Here is a 24,819-nt window from a genome sequence, read left to right as displayed (position 1 = left end):
TATGAGAATAAAATCTTTGTAGTGTTATCAAAAGTATTTTCTTATTCACCAACCTTCTATGTGGTGATAAATCCAAATATTATATTTGTTATGATTCCTTTTTTTATATTTTGAGGGAAACAAGAAAATGCAATAGAAATCATAATTTTATTTATTTGATTGTCTCAATGATTCTAATATTCTAATACTACCTACCCCTTCCCCAATAAGCCCTTATCTGAGAACTTCATTTATACAAAGATTTGAAACTTGGGAGGGGGCTGTAGGTGTGTGAAGGTGGTGATATAGATCACACTATAGATTACACTCTTTGTATTAATTTAAAATACCTAACAGGCAATGTTTCAGGCAGGGCTAAGCTTTAAAGAGGGCAGTTCAAGCCAAGCCCTGAAGTGTCATCAGTAGCAGAAATTGGGTCACAGACATTAAAGTTCTTATCTTCAAGAAGTGTTTTTTCTGTGCTGGGAAATTCAGCTTCTATCCTGACTCCGCGCCTGGGAATTTGAAAACAGCGGTATATTGAGTTTTTTATTAGTACCAGCATTCCCCTTCTTCCTCATCCCTTCTATCCTGCGGCCCCACCTTGCTGTGTCTCCTTGTCTCTTCCATCCTTTTTCCTCCCTCATCATCCCTGCTTAGGTCCCACCCCAATCAGAAGGGATTTTCTAAGACTGCTAGAAATGTTCACCACACAGTATTTTGCCTGATTACTGCTCTTTCTCTGGGCATTTCTTTAGTGCTTTCAACAATGACTTTAACCTGTTTTTAAGTTACAGGTGGAAACTCTGGGGCAAGAGGTTCTGAGTCTTGTTTAAGCCCTGGGAGACAAGTCAATAGTGGGTTATGGTGGAGCTGAAAAAGTTCTTAGCAAAGATTAAGAATTTCTTTGCCTGGAGTAAATTCCAAAGATTGTGCTTCTAGGTAAGAGTTAAAGATGAAAAGAGGGAGGGTGCTTCCCTCATTGTTATCCCTGAGCAAGAACTAACCAACCATGGAGTACTGAAGGGGGAGAACATTTTAAAATACCAAAAGTGGCTGCTTGCTCCAGAGGCTTCTGGAGAGGCTGCCCTATCAAGTGGAAAGACCACTGGCCTGATGGTGTGAGAGTGGGTCCCACTCTTGATCCTGTGGCTACCCATCATGTGGACTTTCCCAGTCACTTAATTTCTCCAGCCATCAGTTTTCTCATCTGTATTACGGGGTAGTTGAGCTAAATGTGTTAAGGTTGTCCTGTCCTGCTTTGTATTACGAGGACTCCTTTGATACCTGTAGGTTAGAAGGTGCCTGGTTTTAGCACTTATAGCTTATATCCTCTCTCTTACTCCCAACCCTCAGCTGTATCCCCTGCTAAGCTGAGAATAAGTACATACTATGGTTACACTTCTTCACATACCCTCATGGGTTCTGTCTTCCTCTGCACACCCTGCTGGAAGAAAGCAGAATAAGTAACTCAAACATACTCACATACTTATGTGAGTAGGCCTGGCAGCCACTTCATTCTGTGCTCAGTTCCTTGTTTCTGAGGGAATGTTGAAAGCAAGTGGAATCCCTGATATTCTTGAGGCAGAGGCTTTGACTAGACGGGACTATTAAGATTGCCATCTCAAACTGAGCAGTCAGTTCAGTGAATTAGTCAATTTAATCTAAGTTCCAGTTGAACGGCTTGTTATACAGATGTCTAGGATAATTAGTCATCTTAGCCTAGGCGGACCCAATATGCACTGATCTAGGTTTCAGTAAGTATAGTGGTAGGAAAAGTCAGAGCTCAAGAAACTCACTCTTACTGTGCAATGATGAATGACAGGCCACCTAGCATGTGGTGTGTGTAATGCTTTAGCCTAAAGACTTCCAGGTGAGTATGCCTTTCAACTCTTTGGCTGTTGCATCTCTGGCCACACCTACCACCACACAGGTGTTCTGCACATGGAGTATAATCAGGATGATGCTGGACAGGAGAGACTTTCTTCAATACCACCTCCTACCCCTTCAAAAACAAGAACAACAAGCAACATGTTAATCTTGGCAGAGGGTGTTTGGACAGCCCTTTACCTTGGAAGACAGAGATTCAGGGTCTCAGAGCTAGAGTCTCGCAAAATGCAAGTCACCCTATGTTGACTTGGGTTTTAGAAATAGGTGTTATTTTATGTTAAGATATTTTAACATATGGACCCAGGACTTTTCCTTTTTAACTTATACATAAAAAACACACCTGTGCGTACGTACATTCATATAAGAATTTCTTATAAATACATTTTCCCTTCAGTAGACTGATTCTTTCATATACCTTAATATTTTAAAATGCTAGTTGTATTATTGAATTAATCCTTTTTTAATAATCTGAGTAGCTAATTCAGTTGAAATAGTCTCATGTTGCTCCCATAAGATTCTAAGGGTAGGTGGGACATGGAAAAATCTTCTATTCATCTGTCCTAGAAGCATCCACAGACTGTATTGCCACAGAAATATGCATAATCATGACAGTGTGCACATTGTATATAGTCTGTTTCCATAAACACAGTGGAGCCACATGTTACTTGCAATTTAATCTCACAGTTATATATCATTTATTCAGATATTTAAAAGCAAAAATTATAGAATTGTATTATGTTAATTATTCTTTATTTTTGTGGGATGTTATTATATCCATTCTTCATTGTTGAATTGCCTGATTTGGAGGAGTCTATATCTTTTGTTCATTTTCAGGAAATTAGAAAACTTGTGAGAAAGCATTTAATGACTTGCTTTAGTAGAGGCTCATGTCCTAAAAACAGGTTGGGCTCCATTGGATTGTAATTGCTGTTGCATGAAATTACTTTTCTCTTAATATTGTTTACAGTTGTATTCTTTCTTGAATTTTCTTCTTTCAGAGAAGAGTTCCAGTCACAAATGCATATGTGATGCATTTTGACATTCACTGCTAAGATGAAATGCAGAAGTGAACACCACACACTCATTCTAGTATTCTCAGATATGATTAGATGTACTTTATCATGTTTTTATGCTACTGACCTATAAGAAAAAAATACTAAAAAAGGGTAGCAGTTAAATACCTAAGACCTGCAACTTCAGTACGTCTGGGATGATCTGGAATATCACAAGGAGAGATTTTATTACAGAATATTCACACCTTATCTGAGCCCTCAGCCGAGGTTCATACACATTTCCTTCATTAGAAGTTGTCACCAGACACTTTACCTCCCAGGATGGACAACAGTCTCCCAACAGAGTTTGATGTGGTTGTAATAGGGACAGGTTTGCCTGAATCCATCCTTGCAGCTGCATGTTCCAGAAGTGGTCAGAGGGTTCTGCATCTTGATTCAAGAAGTTACTATGGAGGAAACTGGGCTAGTTTCAGCTTTTCAGGATTGCTCTCCTGGTTGAAGGAATATCAGCAAAACAGTGACATTGGGGAAGAAAGTACTGCTGCATGGCAAGACATGATCCATGAAACAGAAGAAGGCATCACTCTTCGCAAGAAGGATGAAACCATTCAACACACAGAAGTTTTTTGTTATGCCAGTCAGGATATAGATGACAATATTAAAGAGATTGATGATCTGCAGAAGAATCCTTCCTGGGTAGCATCTAGTACCATCATTAAACCTCTGGATTCTGCATGCTTGTCTGAAGAAACGCACTCATTATATGTTTCTAGCTATGAAGTGCCTGCAAAAGGCACTCCAGAAAACAATGGAGAAGTAACTGATACAGCAGAAACCTTGGTGAAAGAAGAATATTGTGGATATAAAACTTATAAACACAGAGTTTCAGATGGTGCTAAAGACGAAATCAAACCTATATTGGAAGACAACAGTGATCCGCCAAAGAGAAACAGGATTACTTACTCTCAAATAGTTGAAGAAGGCAGGAGGTTTAATATTGATTTGGTATCAAAGCTGCTTTATTCCCAAGGACTGTTAATTGATCTTTTAATCAAATCAAATGTTAGTCGTTATGCAGAATTTAAAAATGTCACTAGGATTCTTGCATTTCGAGAAGGAAAAGTAGAGCAGGTGCCTTGCTCCAGAGCAGATGTCTTTAATAGCAAAGAGCTCACTATGGTTGAAAAGAGGATGCTAATGAAATTTCTTACATTTTGTTTAGACTACGAACAATATCCTGATGAATACCAAGCTTTCACGCAATGCTCATTTTCAGAGTACTTGAAAACCAAAAAATTAACCCCCAGCCTCCAACATTTTGTACTACACTCAATTGCAATGATGTCAGAGTCATCTTGCACAACAATAGAAGGCCTTAAAGCAACAAAAAACTTTCTTCAGTGTCTTGGAAGATTTGGCAACACTCCCTTTTTATTTCCCTTGTATGGCCAAGGAGAAATTCCCCAGTGTTTCTGCAGGATGTGTGCAGTTTTTGGTGGAATATATTGTCTTCGCCATAAAGTACAATGCCTTGTAGTTGACAAAGAATCAGGAAGATGTAAAGCAATTATAGATCACCTTGGTCAAAGAATAAATGCTAAATATTTCATTGTGGAGGATAGTTACCTTTCTGAGGAAACATGCTCAAATGTGCAGTACGAGCAGATCTCCAGGGCAGTGCTCATTACGGATCAGTCTATACTAAAGACAGATTCAGATCAGCAGATTTCCATTTTGATAGTACCTCCAGTGGAACCAGGAGCATGTGCTGTTCGAGTCACTGAATTGTGTTCTTCAACCATGACGTGCATGAAAGACACCTGTCTGGTACATCTGACCTGTTCATCTTCCAAAACAGCAAGAGAAGACTTAGAATCAGTGGTGAAGAAATTATTCACCCCATATGCTGAAACAGAAATAGACAAGGAAGAACTTGCAAAGCCAAGACTCTTGTGGGCTCTTTATTTTAACATGAGAGATTCCTCAGGAGTCAGCAGAAGCTCATATAATGGCTTACCTTCCAATGTTTATGTCTGCACTGGGCCTGACTGTGGACTAGGAAATGAACACGCAGTCAAGCAAGCTGAAACACTCTTCAAGGAGATCTTTCCAAGTGAAGAATTCTGCCCCCCACCTCCAAATCCAGAAGATGTTTTCTTTGATGGTGATGATAAGCAACCAGAGCCTCTTGGAGCCAATACTATAATAATAGCCCAACTAGAATCCTCTGAGGGAAGCAAAAACCTAGAAAGCTCAGAGAAGCACCTTCAAAATTAGAAAAAAGCAAACTGGAAATGCTATTTTGGGCCTTCATCCAGTATCAGAATATTCTCATTTAAAGGACAGTTTCCTAAATGAGTAATTAGAAGTGGTTATTTGATGAATGCCATGCAGATGTTGTCTATAATTCTCTTCGTGACTTTCAGTTATTGGATGTATTTGTTAACCTATCAATAACTGATTTATTGGTTATTGGACTTCTTTTTGTTTCAGAATGGGCTCCATGAGCCAGAATCTTAAACAGGGTTAGCTTTATTTTAGTACTGGGTATATATGTGAGGGTTCCATATTAGCCATGGTGCTTAAAGGAAGATGGTATTGTGTCTGCTGATCTTCAGATTTTATTATTGTCTACAGAACAATAACATCTAAGGAATGTTTTAATTACTTTTGTAGCTATTACAGTTGCTACCACCTCTGAATAGTGAAACACACACAGAGGAAATTATGTGGGTCTTTTGTTTATAATAAACATAATGTATCAAGTATGATCCTTTATTTGTGAAGGTGATGTTTACAATACATCTTGCAGTTTAATTCTCCTACTTGACCCTTGTAACCAATGAGTCAGTGACGCCACCACAGTCTTATACATTGCAAAAAGAGTCAGAGAGTTCATTTAGTAGTTGAAGAGCTCATTCTTGGGAGGTTCAGTCCAAAGAAAATCTAGGGGGAAAGATTAGTTCTGGTTTAATACTTCAGAAAATTTCTGAAGAGCACTCCTCTGGCACCTAAAAGAAAAGAACTTCTAAGTAACTCAGGCTAAAGAAAAAATAAACTGCTCCAGGAAAAGATATTTCAGAATGCTTGTTCTGAAATTGCTAAGGAGAAACTGAGTGAAGCATTTTTAACCTGGGATTACAAATGGTTTTTAAAATCCATCTGTAAATAGATTTCCCAAGGGTTCTCAGTGAAAGTGAAGCATACAATCTTGTTGGCTCCACCACTTTAATTAGTAACACTACAATTGATAGGAGTGAATCAAAGGAGGGTTACCATGTCCCTTTGGTCGTGTCCCACCCCGCAAATAATGAGGTAAATGCCTTCATAATCAACTCCTGCCTCTTAGCTGTTATCTAGAGGATAGAAAACATTTTTTTCCAGAACTACCGGAAGTCATAAAGCTGGTTATACTCTAGCAGCAGAAGCTTGTGGAGCTGTCAGAAGAAATAAACTTCCTTCCCTTTAGGTCACTGTTTCCATTCCTCAGACAGAGAATGATAATCCTATAGGAAGGATTTAGGAAGGGATAGGAAAGGATATAGGAAGCCCTTTTAATTACAGTTTTTGTCCTGGAACAGAGCATTTGCTATGTGCTAGGCACTTACTGTGCTCTCTAATTACAGTTTCTCAAGAACCCTGTGAGGCAGATGTTATTGAATACATTTTCAAAGAGGAAATAAAGACTTAATTCTCTCTGAGTCTGGTTTGTGGAAGAGCCAACATTGGAATCCAGGCTTTCATGATTTCAAAATCTTTCAACTGATGTTAACTGTTAGAAGAGTGTAGGTACTGTAAGAGAAGGAAAAGATGCTCATGAAAACCAGTCTAGCGTTGCTAGTGAATCAAAGTAGACATCTCTTGGCTTATTATTGAGTCAGAGAAATATGAAAATAAAGATTGATTAAAAATAAATATGGCTTAGAGCTATGGATCTCATTGAAGCAGAATTTGTCTAAGTTTTAACAAACTCATACTTTTTAATGTATCTTTTGATTATTGTGTTATAAAAAGTAATGTTACTAGGCCAAAATATGCTTTGAATAGTCTTTTGTTGATCTTCCATATGTGAGGAAAACGAAACAAGAAAGATTTAAGTAATTTTCAGCTTACTGAAGTAGAGAAGTCATGAATTGGTATTAATATATATGTTTTGAATCTAGCAGATCTATTATTGGGTGGATTCTAAGGCTTAAACTTATCAAAACAACTGAAATGTCTGAAATAGACCTAAAAATTAGTTATTAAAATGTAAAAGAATTTAAGATGTTAAGTGAAATGGAGGTGAAGGTAATCCAGACCTATTGAAAAAATTTTAATTTCCATATCATGAATATTTTTATTCATAAGAATTTGAGAAGAGTAACGAGAAGTTGCAAAAAATTATAGAACCAAAGATAATGGAAACAGGAAAATGTTAGATTAGGTAAAATAAGGGTTTTAAAAACTAAGAAAATGAATATATTGGTTTCCTACTTGAATGCAAATAAATTGGAAATGAAGAAAGTTATTACCAATAAAAAGCATTTTAAAAATTAGAGGATGTTATAACCTAGTATAATTTTCTGACAAGTTGGAATTTTACCCTTATGGGCTTATTGGTGAACTTTTTCAAATGCTCAAAGTATAAATAATATCTGTGTATCAAAAGATGATATAATATTTGCATTTTGAGGTTAATATTGCCTCAATGCTAGGAGTCAAACATTTTGAAAAGGGTCTCATTCTGAGCAAATGCAAAATATTAGCAAATGATGCACAACATAAAAATAATTATTTACTGTGACTCAGGATTATAAGGTTGGTGTTCAACAGAATAACCATTAAATCAATAGCAACAGAACAAAATAGTAAAAATGCAAAGTATTAACTACAGGTAACTTTAAAAATATTAATAAAATTCATCATTTTTTATTTAATTATCTCTGGTAATGATTTTTTTGGTTTCTCATTGTGATAAGTAATTACTTAAAACCAAGAACTAACATCATTCCTATTAGGAAAACATATAGGAAACATTTCTCAAGCAGAAGTTAAATAATCTTGGCACTACTTTTATTTATATATGGTTGAAAAAGCTCGTCATTGTAATAAATCATTAATAAGCATTCATAAGTGAGAAAGATAAGGAAAGCACAAATATTTTCTATTGACATGGCTTTTAAACTAGTGAAACCTGGAGTATCATAAACATGCTGACAATAAAAGACTAATTCAGGAAGTTGCAGGATATATAACTTTTTAAAATTAATCTTATTTCTAGATTCAAACAGTGACAAACTACCACTTATAGTGTTTGGGTATTAACATATACAAGCCAATTATAGAAAGTTATACAACTATATTGAGATAAGGAAGATGCTTATATAGAAGCAGGTTACAGGAACTGCATCCTAGTATAATGAAAAGGAAGTAAATAGGAAATCTGAAAACCAAAATTAGAGTCCTCACTTTACTACTTACAAGTTGTGTAATCTTGGGAAAATCATGCCTACTTTCCATTTCACCATCTATAAAATAGAAATAATGCTTTGCAGAATTATTATGAGGATTAAATTAATGTAAAAGAAATTATGTCCAAAGGACTGGCAATAGGGTGAAGTTAGTATGTAGATTTACTACACTTCCACTTGACGTTCCAACTGGATGCTTTATATAATTTGGCAGAATTGTGATAAATAATTTAGGAAAATAAGCAAGGATATGTCTTTTTAACTTAAGGGGGAAAAGGGAGTTTCACCCTTCAGATCGTTAAAACATGCTGTTAAGCATCTTTTCTAAATACACTATGGTAGTGAGTAGAAAGTTTAAGACTAATAAACTAATTGGAAAGAAATATATAATAACTGCTGGTGGAAAGATTAGCTGGATGTCAGTATAAAAAAAGAGATTAGATCCACTTCACACATAACAGTTTCAGTTTGTTCCAGATTAAGATCTTCAGTATAAAGGTAAAAATAAAAAGACTACAATTCTCATCCCAATAATTTTGCAAAGGAAACTTTATGGCAAAGAAAAATAGTGACAAGATAGATGAGATCAACTAAGAAAAATGAAAAAAGTATACTAAATAGGAAGAAGACAAAAGAGATGGGGTAAAAGCCACTTGCATTACACAAGGATAAAGTACTCAATATATTTTAAAAGGTAAGTGCAAATCCATAGGACTTTGTGCTCTTTACTAGGCAAGTTTATGAAAGAATTGAGTTCAAACGAGAAGATAGAAATAAAATGGTATTCAGATTTACTAATATTAAAAATGCAAACTAGAGCAACTTTGACTTAGTTCATGCAATTATATTAGCAAAAAAAATTTAATTGCATGTATCCTCATACCAGTAGCATTATTATATTAATGTAGTTTTTTTGAAGAGCTATTTAGAAGAATATAATAAGAACTCTATAACCCATCTGTCTTTTGATAGCTCTAACTCACTCTGAGTAGCATATGCCCAGGAAAATATTTTAAAAGAAAAAAAGTCTTTGTATGAAGATATTTCTAGTGATTGCATTCATTTGAGTTTTTAAAAAAGCCCAGTAATTGGGAACTGGATAAGTAAATTTTCATGTTTTGCTATTGCTATCATAGACTGTTATATAGCCATTAAATAGTATTGATATATGTAAAACCATATGGGAAAATGTGTAAATGAGACTTGAAAGTGATAAGACATAAATTATTGTATTTACTGATTGTGTAAAAATTTAGGTCTATACATTGGAAAGAATCAGAAGAGAACATTGTAATTAGTTTAACATTAAGAGGTTCTTTTTTCTATAAAATACTGATGTGTGAAATAAAAAATAAAAGATTAATTGGTAAAATGGTTTACTGAATTGGTGAGAAAATTACTGATTTCTAAACTTCTAAATTTCTCCTTTAAATTAAAAAATTATTTAAATGTTAGTGTCAAAAGATAATCTCTAAAAACATGGACAGAAAGTTTTCCGACTCTTGGTGGGAAGGAATTCTTGGTCAAGATGGATTTTGTATTTTTTCACAGTTGCTCAACATTAAGAAATAAGGTATATTGTGACGATAGGTAGGTAGGTAGGTAGGTAGATGGATAATTTTTTAAATGGGAATCTCAGAGCCGGAGGTAGAAATAATAGAAATGATATTAATGCATTCCAGGACATCAGCATGAAGACATTATATACTAAAGTATGGCCCCTAATCCAAGAACATACTGCATTTTGGAGTCTTGGAGGCCAGGGAAATGAAGGTTGGGTTTGGATTGGTAGAAGTGGCCAAGCCTGGGTCTGAGGAGTGCTTTCAGGGAGATAGGTGTTAAGGACAGATCTCAGGGGACTGAGGATGCTGGCAGACCCTTTCTTGTCAGTCTGAGACGTCCAAGTCAAGGTGATTTAATTCAACAAACATCAGTTGAACATCAACTGTGGGTTATGAATTTGCATTATTCTAGGGATTAGAAATAGAAATATAAATGACAGATCCTCTAGAGGATGTATGTTTTATTTTATCTTTATGAGAACTTAAGGTGTTTTCTATCCATCATACTGCACATCATAGCCACCTCCTTTCCCCCACACACCCCCCAACAAAAAAAAAAAAAAAAAAGGAAGTCTGATTTGTGGTGCATGACATTCCTTTAAAGGAGTACCAAGACCTTTTATTATGCAGTTGCAAACAAGTAGCTTAATAAAAGTTAAAAGGTAGATCAGTTAATACTTTCTGAAATCTATTTCAGCTAACATTCAGTTAATTAAGAAGTTTCTGACATTAATTGCAAGCTTTCTGTCTTGCCTGTGGGCAGGAGTGAAGAGAAGGTACAAGAGATTGGGTCCCAGAAGCCCAAAGCATTGAGAGCTCAAGGAATAAAAGTATAAAGAAATCAAAATGAGAGAAGCAGATCATAAAGTTTCAAAACAAAAGATTCTAATTAGGATTAGATTAGGTTCACCTACCTTTGTCTTGGCAGGACAGATAGAAGTCATGCTTTTATTGCGTTGAGGTAGTTGCTTCCTCTTTGAAGATTTATACATTTTTATTTCAGTATTTTTACTCTCATAAAGAGGCATTGTTTCCAGTATAGTTCTTACCCTTTTAACCAACAACCAAATGTATTCACGTTTCTAAAGCAGGGGACACAATACCTCCAGCTTTATGTAAGCCATGAACAAAGATGCTGAGTGATTCAACTGAAAGAATTTGACTCTAACATGAATATTTTGACAGCAGTTCTGCTACAGCATTTGTAGGATTTTTTCTCCTGACAACTACATTTTTTTTTTTTATATGAACCTCAGGAAAACTACATAAGGTAAGAAAGGGCAGGTATTTATATCCATTTTACAGATAAGACTTTTGGAGAAATTAAGTGATTTGCCTGGACTCCTCGTAAGTATTCAGATCCATTAATTAGAATTGAAATGTAACTTCTGCCTTACCTTCATCTCAAGATGATTATTTATTGCATGTAAGAGTGCACAGCACATAAATCACTATTTTAAAAGTGGTTGCGGGCTTCCCTGGTGGCGCAGTGGTTGAGAATCTGCCTGCCAATGCAGGGGACACGAGTTCGAGCCCTGGTCTGGGAAGATCCCACATGCCGCGGAGCGACTGGGCCCGTGAGCCACAATTGCTGAGCCTGTGCGTCTGGAGCCTGTGCTCTGCAGCAAGAGAGGCCGCGATAGTGAGAGGCCTGCGCACCGCGATGAAGAGTGGCCCCCGCTTGCCGCAACTGGAGAGAGCCCTCGCACAGAAACGAAGACCCAAGACAGCCATAAAAAAAAAAAAAAAAAAAAAAAAGTGGTTGCTTCTAGAATTTGAGAGTACTTTTTTTCTTCCAACAAATAAATCATCCTATAAATTAAAATTTGTATAGTTCAAGTGGGCTGACTAGAATTGGAAGAAGGAGAAGGGAGTTTAAGCTCACACCTGAAATCAAAGCAAACTTTCTCCTGGTTTTTATGTCAAGAGCTTCATTTCTATAATATAGTATTTTTATTAGTTCCTGTTGATGTCCTATAATTTTGACATTTGCTTGTTGCTAAATATATATTTAACCCTTAATACACCCTGAACAACATGAATAAAGGTATAGACATCATCAGAGGAAAAGGAATGACTTTGGATTCGGAGGTGCAGGGTTGACAATGTGTAGTAGGAAGATAAATACCTGTTTGTAGTTCAATCAGAAGGAAATACATATTTAAGCATTTTATAAGTTTTAAAGAAAAAGGAATCCTAGGGGATACCAGTGCAGTAGGATTAAGGCCAATTCTTTTGATTATAGGTCGTATAATTAAAGCCCTTGAGCACCCAGGTTCCTGTTTGAGACTTTTATTTGTTCATTTATTTATTCATCTCATTTAAAAATAACAAACATTATGAATCAGTATGGTTAAGTTAATTTTACTTCATGATAAGTTAATTTCATGATATGCGTAATTTATAGTTAAAGTTTTTGTACCAATTTCAGTATTCTTATTGCCCATTATAAAGAAGAAATTTGGGAGAATGGACTGCTGAGGAAGAGCAGGGAATCTTGTTTTTAGGCAATTAACAGTTGTTAAGTTCCTAAAATGTTTTAAGCGACGTATTAAAGAGAAATGAGCTGTATGTCCTTCTGTTCCTTTAACAATTCCATTTTATGACTGCATATAACATTATTTGTAATGCCCTCTGTTGTTGAAACATAAATACCAACCAGGTGTTTAGTAAAAGGAAAAAGCCAAAGACAAGAACTGCACTGGAAATAGTTTGTCATGAGATTGTAATGTCCTTTAACACAAAGTCTGTGTGTGCTGTACCTCTGTATTCCCTACAGTGTCTTGCACTTCATAGGCATCCAAAAAAAGATTTGCTAAATGGAAGACGAACTAGCAGTTTCCAGCACCCTTTTTCTTCCTTCTAGGTTCCAACTGAGGAACAGTACAGAGGAACAATCTGGGAAAATGTATCAGAATTATAGTGCTGGGTCTTTGTATTATTAGTACAGGTAATTAGTTTTAGGATAAACCTATGTGAGTGAATGAAACTACTTAAAAATAGGGAACATTTAAATCTATGAAATGTTTCATCTAATCATTTTACCAATTTCCTCCCATCAAGGCAGTGGTTCTCAAACCAGGGTGATTTTGCCCTTCAGGGGACATCTGACAATGTCTGGAGACATTTTTGGTTGTCAAAATGGGAATGGGCTGCTGCTGGCATCTAGTGGGTAGAGGGCAGGAGTTCTGCTAAACATCCTATGATGCACAAGACAGCCTCCCCACAAGAAAGAATTATCCAGCCCAAAATGTCCATAGTGCCAAGTTGGAGAAACTGCATTAGAATAAAAGTTTTGAATATTTATAATGAATCTGCTTTCTTTTATGCTCCCCACTTTTACCTTTCTTCCTCAACATCTTCTGACTCCCTCAATGCTTCTTCAACAGGGTCACTGTTGGTAGAAACTGCTGTCTGCTGCTTCCTTACATAACACCTCCCCACTCCTTTATCTCCTTTCCCTCACAAATTAGCAATGGCTTCCTTTTGAAGGTTTATGATAAACTTCAAAACAAAATTCAGAGATTTAGTGAATATTTCTCATCCTGCCCCAACTGTCAGGTACAGACTAGAGATTTTGTGGGGTTTTAAAAAAATCATTCATCTCATTCAGAAATAGAATAACTCTGCAAAGCAGTTATAGAAATGAAACTATGATATTTTTATATTGTTTTGTTTTAGTGTTTTTTTGTCATGTTCTCTTATTAACTTTTTAGGTATCTTTCTATACACTGCAAGCAACTACCTCAAAATCAATGTAAAAATATTTTGACATACTTTTTTTGGGAGGGGTATTATTTACTTGACAAGCTATGGGCAAATTAATCAAATTACATGTATATGACAACATCCTATCAGTTTCAGAGAAGCCAATACAAGACTAAATAAACCATCTATAATTGAATTATATTCACATTTACACTCACTAATTGTTCACCAAGCAATGAAATAGTGCAGTAGCTTGACGTTTTATAGACAGGGGTTAACTAGAAAACACCTCTAAAATGGAATGAGTAAGGGAATGAGTCAGTATTCTTAATGCAGATAAGAATCTTAAGTAGATTACTCCGCAAAGTGAAACATAGGATTCGATACAATGCAACGTTTATTGAGCACTGTGCCTCAGTTTCTGTGCTAGAGTCTGGGAATACGGAGAATAATTGTACGTAACACTGAGCTCTTACTGTATGCCAAACACTGCTCTGAGTGCTTGCTGTATTTACCTTATTTAATCCTCATAACAGCCCAATTGGGTAGGTGCACTTATTATGCCCATTTTGCAGATGGGGAAACTGCAAAGAAAAACTTGACCAAGATAACACAGCTGGTGTGTGGTAGAACCAGGCTTCAAACCCAGGCAGTCTGACTCTATAACCCACATGCTATGATTGAAGTGTGGTGTAGTTTCTTCAGAGAGATGTCATATTAATTCCAGGAACAAGTAATTACTTATGTGCCAGAAACTGTCCTGATTTCTTTATATATATATATAAAATCTCAATTTTTAAAATAACCCTGTGAGGTAGGTATGTTTCCATGTGTAGATGAGAAATAAGACTCAGTAACTTTCCCAAAGTTATAAAATTGGTAAGTAGTAGAACTCCCAATCCATTGGGGCTGACATTGGTGCACAATTAACCACTATATTAACCAGGCTGTGATCATATCTGTGATATAGGTATAAATAAACTTTAATGGATGCACAGAGAAGTTATTTTAAGTCTAGCTAGGGAAATCTGGGAAGGCTTCATGAAAGAAAAGGCCTGGGCCCTGAAGGTTGAAATGAACTTCTACAGACTGCTATGAAGAACAACATTCCATATATGGACAACAGCAGAAACAAAGGTATGGGGTCATCCAGGACAACTGTCTGATGGCTAGAGCATGGAGTGCACTGAACTAGAGTGGAGAGGTGGGACATGTGGGATAGGGTCCAGAGTATCAGTGTCATAAAGACCATGAGACTTCTGTTCAGTGGATAGTGAGGAGCTCTTGAAGGTTTTTCTAGATCAGGCTTATGTTTAAAAAGGTTAGTCTGGTGTAGTGAGGAGGGAGACCAGAAAGAAAGTGCAGAGACTGGATGCAAATGAGTGGTAATGAGAAAAAATATGATAAGGCTTGGGTGGGCTGGGAGATGGAAATGAAACAGGCAGAGAAAAATTTGGAGATAGAAACCTAGAAAATGACTGTATGTTATGGATAAGGTAGAGAAAGGATTGAAAATGATTAAAACTTCACCTTAGGTACTTGAATGAGTGTAATAGGTTTTAACCAAGATTGGGAATAGGTTTTGAAGAAAAGCAAATGGGTTTGGTTCTGGTCATACAAGGTGATCAGGAGATGGTTCTGGAAGGTCTCAGAGGGTTGTACGATAAAGAGTTTTGACTTTGTCCTAGTGTAGCCCCACTTAATGTATTCAACAAGGAAATGGGTTGTATTTGGATGTATAACCCTGGTGTCTGTGTGGAGGACAAATCCAAGAGAGGCAAGAATGTAGAAAGGAGACCAGACAGAAGGCTATTAAAATGGTTTGTCAAGAGATGATGAGGGTCTGAATTGGGACAATAGTACTTAGGACACAGGAAAGATTTGAGAACTACTGAGGAGATTAAATCAGCCTGAGTTAGTCATCGATTGAATGTGAGTGCCACAGGAAAGGAAGAGAAATCAGGAAACAACAGAGAAAGAGCTAGTAGATAGAGACCTGTTATGAATGCAAATATGGTACCCTGCCCATTTTGATGCAGTAACTGACCCCCTGGATTGTCCTGGATTAGGAAAATTCCCTTCTAGGATTCCTAGATATACACTCTTTTTTTCCTCCGGGCGTTGTTAAGCCTCAAGGATATGAATCAGAGGTTGCCAGTACCTTGATTACCAGAGAGTCTGTCTGAGACTTAGGCCAAATAGAGAGCAACCAAACCAGTGATGGGAGGAGAGAGACACAGCCCTGATGGCATATTTCAGGTCCCTAACTTACGTGGCCCACATTATATTTCTACTGGAAATACAAAACTGGCATAGAAATAGGAGATGAGGTAGGAGAGGGGTTATAGAAGCCAAGGGGAATTTCAAAAAGAACCTGTTCTAAGCTGTTGATATTGGAAATGTTTTCGCAATTGATTGATTTATCAGTTGATGAAATTATAGAGCAATGGTTTTAAACTGAAGAGTTCTTATGATTCAAATGGGAATTTCTTTAAAATACAGATTACCAGGTACCACTCCTGCATTCTGGGTCAGTGAGTATACAGAGGGCAATTGCAGTTGATTGTTGCATGGGTGGTGGGTTGTCATGCATTATGTCATAAGTAAGAGCTAATAAAGCAAGTATTTGATGGTATGGTAGTGGGTATTTAGTTTATCTTCTGGTGGGTATTTTAGAGAGTTGTACTGAAAGCACTAAAATTTTATACACCTTCTCACCTAACAATTTTATTGCCAAGAATTTATCCTAAGGAGGTAATCATGGATGTTTGTAAATATATAGCTAATGGATTGTAATATCCATGGCTAACACTTATTAAATGTGTACAATATGCCAGGTACTGTTATAACTGCTTTATGCATATTAATTAACTCAGTCTTCATCCCGACTCTGCAAGGTAGTTAGATAATATACTATTACCCCATTTTACAGTTAAATAAATTAATGCACCAGTAGATTAACGTTTTCAAGGTCACATAAAAGTGGAGGATATGGAACCTGAACTTAGTGCCCTATGTTATAGTGTCTCTCTTCATAGCACTGTTAGAAGGGTGAAAAATTGCAAATAATCCAAAGATCCAGTGTGACATCTGAGGGAGCACATGTTCCAGAAATCAACATACCACTGAGCAAATCATTCAGGATCCAGACCCTGGAAACATGCTTTACCTCCTCCTGACCCCCCAAAAGATGATCAGAACAAACCCTGTCATACCTCACATCCCTGCTGAGGTCAGTCTTTGCCAAAAGGGAAAGCTCTTCATCGGCCATGACTGCACTCTCTTGATATGGTGCAGTCCTGAACTGCACCATATTATTTATTTCTTGATAAATTATTATTATTTCTTGATATGGTGCAGTCCTGAGCTCCCACCATGTGTGCTCAGAGCCTCCTCTCACAAGCAGTAAACTCTCCTATATCTTCAATATCTTCTCAACATTTTCTCTACCTCCTTTCTTTCCCTTAACCCTGGCTGACCCCAAGGACTCTGATTTCACACCTCCAGGCAGAAGCTGTTTTTTTTCAGATGGTGAGCTGAAGTTTCAACAACAGACCATGAGAGAAACAGAAATAGAGTTTAGCACTCACAGTCCTGGAGGAAGGACATGGCACACCTCAAGGGGTTACACAGGGAGGTAAAGGCAGAGTGCAGAAAAAAAGAGGTAGGACCTGGGATGCATTACAGTCCATGGGTTGAGTGCTTTGGGGTTGGTGGACTAAAGAGGGATTGGTCAATTCAAGCCAAAAATAACAGGGTTTTGTTAAGTTCCACAGGGGTTTATCTAAGGGGTACATAGCAGGAAGGCCGTGGGAAGCAGGTGATAGTCAGGACTGTTGGGGAGTCATATCAGGAACTTATGTTTGCTTGTGACTCTGCGGGCTGCTATCAGGGGCATGTGCTTGAATGAGGGGTTAGTGTTAATTTAAAGTCCTCCAGGCCTCTTGGCCAAATAAAATAGATGTTGAGGCAGCAATACCATGGAGTAGCTTAGCTAAACTCTCAATACACTGCATATACCCCAGAACCACATAGTTGAGTAAATGCCCCATTGAGTATCACTGCTGCTTCCAAAGAATTACTCCCTACTTCTCCTATAAAACTCTTTGCTCCATCAACAATCACCCCACAGTGAGGTCACAAACTTGAACTCATGCTATCACAAGATGTGCAGGGCATATAAAGCTTATATGGCTCTTGCCTCTCTCATTTGCAGTCTTCTTTCTCCCTCCTGGATAATTCCCATCAGTTTACAGTCTAGCCACTACCTCCAATTGTCCCTTGACTCATGGTTGTCCCTTTCTATTCTTTGTTTAAAGAGGCTATCTTCTGAATGTCTGCTACTTGCTACCTCCATATCCCCAATGAAATTTTTTGTTTTGTAAATTATTTAAAAGCTTTTAAATATAGGAAAGTGCAAAGGATAATATAATACATGTCTATGTACCACCCAAAGAGAGCAGAGGTTAATATTTCTATATTTATTTTAATCTATCTTTAAAGAATTGAAATATTACAGATAAAATTCACATCTATGTATTTCCTCTCTCTAGTCCATTCTACCTCTTCCCTTCCAGAGGTCACTGCAGACATGAATTTAATGTGAGTCCAAGCAATGCTTCGACTCTTTTGTTCATGATATATTTACCCATTTCCCCCTTTAGATGGACGTTGGGTTAGTTCCTATAATATGATAAACAATGCCTCAAAGTATATCCTCGTATATATCTCTTCCTATCCAATGTACAAGAGTTTCTCTAGGGCTGTGCTGTTCGATATGGTAACCACCAGCCACATGCCTCTGGGGCACTAGATATGTAGCTAGTCTACATTGAGATGTAAAATGCACACTGTATTTTAAAGACTTAGTATCAAAAAAATTATATAAAATATTTCACTCATAATTTTATGTTTATTACAAGTTGAAATAATATTTTAAAGATGTTAGGTTAAATAAAATATATTATTAAAATTAATCTATCTGTTTCTTTTTACCTTTTAAAGTGTGTCTACTAGAAAAATTTAAATAACATATATGGCTCACATTACATTTCTACTGAACAGTACTGTCCTGGGGTATATAAGTAAACCTAGAATTCTTGGGCCTGGTAAATGCTGGATAAGTTTTCAAATTGATTTTTTCAATATCCTCAGTCTCACTCATTTATATAAAGCCCTTCCCTTTCCCCCAGTCTTGGTGATCTTTCCTCTCTCTGAGCTCCTACAGCACTTAGGTTTGTATGTCTCATTTGATAGTTCAAATACAAATTTTGTATTTTGGTTTGTCTTTTTCTGTTCCCTTTTCCCTTTTACATCTTGGGGCTTGTATCTTGGGACTTTGCTTCCCCAGCACTAAGCTCAGGGCCCTACATGTTAGAGACACTTAAATACTTCAGGAAGGTTTAGAGAGTCCTGTCATGGTCTACTTTTAAGTTGTGATTTGTCCTGGATCAGTTTTATCTTATTTACCTAGAATATGCCTTAAGTTTCTTGTGCATCCAGGCTTCACTTTGCTTTCCATAATATGAGAAAATTCCTTAGGAAGTAACATTAGTCTTCAGGCTGATGAAACTGCTGATATCTCCCCAACAAGCTTCTCACTTACTAGTGGGTTCTGGAGTTTGGATAACTAGGCCAGGGAGAACCTCACATGTACAAGGCCAATAAAGCTCCCTATTCAAATGACATCACCTTCAGACTTTTTCTGACATGCTGCATCTGGTTCAATAAAACATGCCATTACGATAGTTAATTGGAATATAAGAAGCAGCAGAATTGCAAAAGATGGAATAGGCAGAGAAGAATAAAACTAGAAATGAGTAAAATATTACGAATATTAAATCTGTTCATATAAACTTGACAAGCTTCCCCTTCCTCAGAGCTGGAGCTTTGTGCATGACATAGCCTTTGGTGTCCCTGTGGAATACTGTTTTGTGAAATGTTAATTCAAAGGAATAGTTATGTTCAGTTTCTCTTAGGTGGGGGCAATTTACAAATTGCCCTGAGCAGCAGATAGGAATAAAGGCAAGCAAAGTTTAGAGTCCAGAAAGACACTACTGGGAAGCTAAGGGATGTGGGAGTGTTGATGTAGAAAGATAGCTAAAGAATAAGAGACTGCAAACATAAAAGGCACGATAACAGCAGTTGAAGGGTATGTGCTATTTCCCTGCCTGGGGTGATCCTCAGTTATATGTGAAAAAGCATACATTATACTGGTCTCTCTGCTCTGGGCATGAGCCATATCTCATTATTTTCTGTTTCTTAAAGATGTAGAAGAATTCTTAGGATGAAATATACCTGATAATAATAATAATAGTAAATGAATCAAAAGACAGATAAGCAAAAAAATATAACATAAGAAAAGAAGAATTCTGGAGAGGGTGTGGAGAAAAGGGAACCCTCTTGCACTGTTGGTGGGAATGTAAATTGATACAGCCACTACGGAGAACAGTATGGAGGTTCCTTAAAAAACTAAAAATAGAACAACCATGCAACCCAGCAATTCCACTACTGGGCATATACCCTGAGAAAACCATAATTCAAAAAGAGTCATGTAGCACAATGTTCGTTGCAGCTTTATTTACAATAGCCAGGACATGGAAGCAACCTAAGTGTCCATCGACAGATGAATGGATAAAGAAGATGTGGCACATATACACAATGGAATATTACTCAGCCATAAAAAGAAATGAAATTGAGTTATTTGTAGTGAGGTGGATGGACCTAGAGTCTGTCATACAGAGTGAAGTAAGTCAGAAGGAGAAAAACAAATACCATATGCTAACACATATATATGGAATCTAAAAAAAAAAAAAAAAAAAAACTGGTCATGAAGAACCTAGGGGCAGGACGGGAATAAAGACGCAGACCTACTAGAGAATGGACTTGAGGACACAGGGAGGGGGAAGGGTAAGCTGGGACAACGTGAGAGAGTGGCATGTACATATACACACTACCAAATGTAAAACCGATAGCTAGTGGGAAGCAGCCACATAGCACAGGGAGATCAGCTCGGTGCTTTGTGACCACCTAGAAGGGTGGGATAGTGAGGGTGGGAGGGAGGGAGATGCAAGAGGGAAGAGATATGGGGATATATGCATATGTATAGCTGATTCACTTTGTTATAAAGCAGAAACTAACATACCATTGTAAAGCAATTATACTCCAATAAAGATGTTTAAAAAAAAAGAAAAGAAAACTTTAAACTGCTGAAACCATATGATATATGTGAAAATCTTCTCATTGAAGAGAATCATTCCATAGAACGCTGAAGTCTGTGGATATATTTCCAATCCTGTGCTATTGGCCGGACAAAGAGACAGATGGTGATGCTGTTTCTCTGCTGCAAAGGATGGAGGTCATGATGGGAAGACTTCAGGGGCTGAAGAAGAAATGGGTAGCCTGCACGGTCGGTGTCAAAGGGATGAGAGGGCCATCCTTCCATGCTGACTGACGTGGGTGCAGATGACGCAATCGAAAGAGCTCTGCACTGCATCTCTTGGTGTGGGACTGAAATTGGAGAAGTCAGGGACTTCCACAGTGGTTTCTGGTGTTTCTCCATTGGTCACTGAGCCTGTGGAGGAAAACCTGGAAAATGAGCTAATAGCCGTATAGGGAGTATATTAAAGGAGATTTGATTTTAATCTAGATCAACCATTCCTGAAGTCGGAATCATCAGGACCGTCTCTTAAACATGCAAATTCTCAGGTTCTGTCCCAGGCCTACTAAAGCAGAATCTTCAAGGGCAGAACCTCGGAATTGGCATTTTAAATAATCTCCCCAGGAAATTCATTTGTAGCTATTTCAAAAGCTGGCATTTGGAATCACTATTCCTACCAAGGGAGAGAGACTTGCTGCTCAGATCTAGAGGGTTTTAAATTGAACATCAAGGGGGAGTTATATCCATGTGACCCCAATTTGACAATGCGGGGGAGAAGCTTGAAGCAGTAGAATCAGAATGGACCTGGGAATTAGCCCTGCTCTAACACCCACTAGCTTTGCTTTGTGGCCTTAGGCAAAATACTTCATCTCTGTAAAGCTTGCCTTCCCCACCTCCAATTTTTCTTTAGCTCTTCTTCGTTTGACATTCTCAGCTCAGGATAACTAAGACTTTCATGATATCTTCTTGTCTATCCAAATTGTCCCACACTAGTCAAGCTCAAGATGGGCTTTACTGTACATGCTACCACCTCACAAATGTGTATTTTAAACTTCAAGCATTTTGTCCCAGCATTGTACTGCCCAGGATATAGCAATTATGTTTTTCCTCAACACATTCTGACAAGCTTCCTATCTTCTTTTCCAATTCTCCTTTTATGGTCCTGTGGTATCTCATATCACATTATTTAGTCGACTAGTTACTTGCCCACACACACACAAACACACACACACACACATACATAATTATAACAGTGTGCTATATTCATTCTTGAGAGGAAAGGGACACTGGCTGTATTTTAATACTCTCCATTTGACTTAAAATGGAACTAGTGTGTTACCACCTGCTCTAAAACCTAAACTCTGAGCTCCTTTGAGAGCTTTGTAAATTATAAATGACTGAATTAAGATTTAATTTTGTACCTCTGAGATGTCCTCATATTGTTAATTTGCTCTTCCAAGGTATCTCAGATTTTCTTCACTTGGTGCCAGGTTAGTAATCCAGGAAGGAACACTTAGAAACTAGAATTGTCATTGCAGACATGCAGTCACATGGCTATCCCATAATGTATTCATGAGTTGAATTTTTTTCATAGAGTTAAAAAGACCTCAAGCTTCTCTTCATCACAACCAACTCGCTTTATCAGATCTTTCCAGGGAGAATCCAAATAGAGCTCTGGACTAGCAGTCAGAAGACCTGGGTTCTCCTCCAAGCAAAACTTCACTAATCTTGTGACCTTAGGCTAAGGTCACACCATCTGTCACTAATCTCAGCCTCTTTTCCCCACACTCTTATTCAATGGGGATAATAAGCCTTTTCTGCTTCACATGTCTGTGAAGATCTGTTGAGAAAAATATATGCAATGTACTTTGAAAAATATAAAATACCATATGAAATAAGGTGTTACAATTTATTATTGTGTTTGGAGAACAAGAGATGACAAATCTAATGAGAATACCATTTGACTTCCCATCATCCATAAAAATGAATATTTTACAGGGTCTTTTTAATAGTCAAAAATTAAATTGTGCTAAGTGTCAAATAGTGTTTCAAGCTGAAAAGGGAATCCCTTAGGGAAAAGTGCAGGAAGTTGGCTTGTTTTATTTCTCCTAACTTATATGTTGCTACTTTCCATTAGGAACATTTTTCTTTTTCATTGAAATTGGACTGTGATTATTTCTAAGCATAGGTGACAACCTTAGCGTTTGGTTAATTTACAGGGGTGACCATGTTTGCTCCAGGGTTTTTATTCTTTATTTGAGAAGAAACATGGTATACATAACTTTTATCATCAATAAATATATGATAATACCTTGGTAACTATTCCAGGTGCCAAGGAAGATGTCAGGATGCAAAAGACATGGTCCCTACCTATCAACACCTAAGGGTGTTGATAACTTGATTGCAGACGTGGGTATATATTGAATTGTACCAAAATATAGTAGGTAATAAACAGCAGCCATGAAGGTATAGTCTGTTTGTGTTGTATATATGAGCAGAGTGTAGCATGCACTAAAGAAGTTAGAAATGGTGAAAGAGAAGGTTCACCAGATAGTGGAAGCAATATGCAGAGTTCCTTGAAAGCAGAATGTTAAGCAAAGGGGGCTTTGCAGATCATTTTGCTACAGAGAACCTTAAGATGATTATCTTAGCACAAGTTTCCCAAAATAATGCCTAAGGCAAAGCATAAGGACTAATGATTTATTGGGGGTATATTCCCAGGGACTCAAGAATGAGAGAACAGAGGAAGAGGCATGGAAAAAAGGCAGTCAAATATGAAAAGATACAATGCCAAGCTGGCCACAGCTTTACAAAAAGAGCTGATTGCTTCATCTTGCAGGACATCGTTGGAGAGGCTGTATGAAACCCATGGAGTTAGAGAAGAGTGCAAGCAATTTAATTTCAGTCCTTCCTGTCTCCTCATATTCATCCAAGTCTGCTCCATTATGTGTTAATGTCCCCTTGCTTCTGGGTTGGGTTGGCTGTGTCCAGGCAGCAGCTAGGGAAGCCAGAGTCTCTGTAGGTCCAGTCCCGTGAGGGCAAAATTACAGGTTGGTACTGCAAGTAGGTCTATGGTGGTTACAGCAGTAGGAGCTGTAGCTTGGTGACTGTAGTCATGGAACCACCGTTGCTTTAAAGCAAGGCAAATGTTCAAGGCCCGTGGTTAGGAGAGGGGCTTGTGAGCTGGGTCAAGGAGATGTAGGATGGCACATAAACTGAGTCCAGTCTCAAACTGGTATCTGGTGCACGAGAGGATGATAGAGGTCAGGCAAAGAAAAAAAATCAATGAGGAAATAGGTCAGAACGATCACCTGTGGGATGTGAGCCTGCACTAGAATAATGGGAGTGGTGTGAAGCACAGACATGAATATAGAAATATTTCAGAAGAAAAGCCTTCTGTTGGTGTTAAATGACAATATGAGATAGGGGAAATACAAGAGTGAAAATTAAGCAAGTAAACATGTTCCTAAAGTCGGTCAGAGTCAAGGTCCTGCGAACAGAACATTCTCTGTTACAGTTTTCTTGAGTACATTGTGGTGAATTATCATAAGATCTAGAATGCTGTGTTCAAGGAGTAATTTTGATTGAGTGGTTAAAACTAAGTGTATGCCTCCCATTTTACCTGTGGTACCATACCCATTCTACAAGTGTAGTTGAATTAGTATTAAATGCACAACTGAGATATCAGAATATATCAGTGTTTCCATCTGACTGTTTTCCAGACTTTTGTCCCACTGTTGCTTGTGTTTGTCACTCTTCTGAATCTTAAGTAATATGACAGAGAAGTTACTATATATTCAAACTGTCCTTTTTCACTGGACTTGTAGACTGTTCACAATGGGCATTTGTTGAGTCTCTTAGTGTAGTAATTATCCCATTTCCCCCATTGTGAGCTATCTTATTCAATGTCCTCCCCTGACAAGCAGGAACATAAGCATGGAGTTAAGTTCTAATGATGCCCTATCCAAAGATAGGGCACTCCTTTCCTTTGGTTACGGTGCATGGAGTTAAGCAATTACCGGGGGGGGGGCGGGGAGTGGGGAGGGGGGGAACAA

General features: G+C 37.5%; 2 protein-coding genes across 2 annotated transcripts in view; both read left to right on the top strand.

Moving 5' to 3' along the window:
• The window catches only part of OPN3 (opsin 3), a 63,735-nt gene that overhangs the window by 1,843 nt on the left and 37,073 nt on the right, over nt 1-24,819 (top strand).
• Nucleotides 853-6,888, top strand: CHML (CHM like Rab escort protein). Its single transcript, XM_068541666.1, has 2 exons — nt 853-921; nt 2,868-6,888. Exon 2 carries the CDS (start codon nt 3,204-3,206, stop codon nt 5,157-5,159), a length of 1,956 nt encoding a protein of 651 aa, XP_068397767.1. The 5' UTR covers nt 853-921; nt 2,868-3,203; the 3' UTR covers nt 5,160-6,888.

The sequence above is a fragment of the Eschrichtius robustus genome, chromosome 3, assembly GCF_028021215.1.
Source record: "Eschrichtius robustus isolate mEscRob2 chromosome 3, mEscRob2.pri, whole genome shotgun sequence".
NCBI lineage: Eukaryota > Metazoa > Chordata > Mammalia > Artiodactyla > Eschrichtiidae > Eschrichtius > Eschrichtius robustus.
Note: the sequence above shows the minus strand (reverse complement) of the source record. Positions and strands in the feature narration are given on the sequence as shown.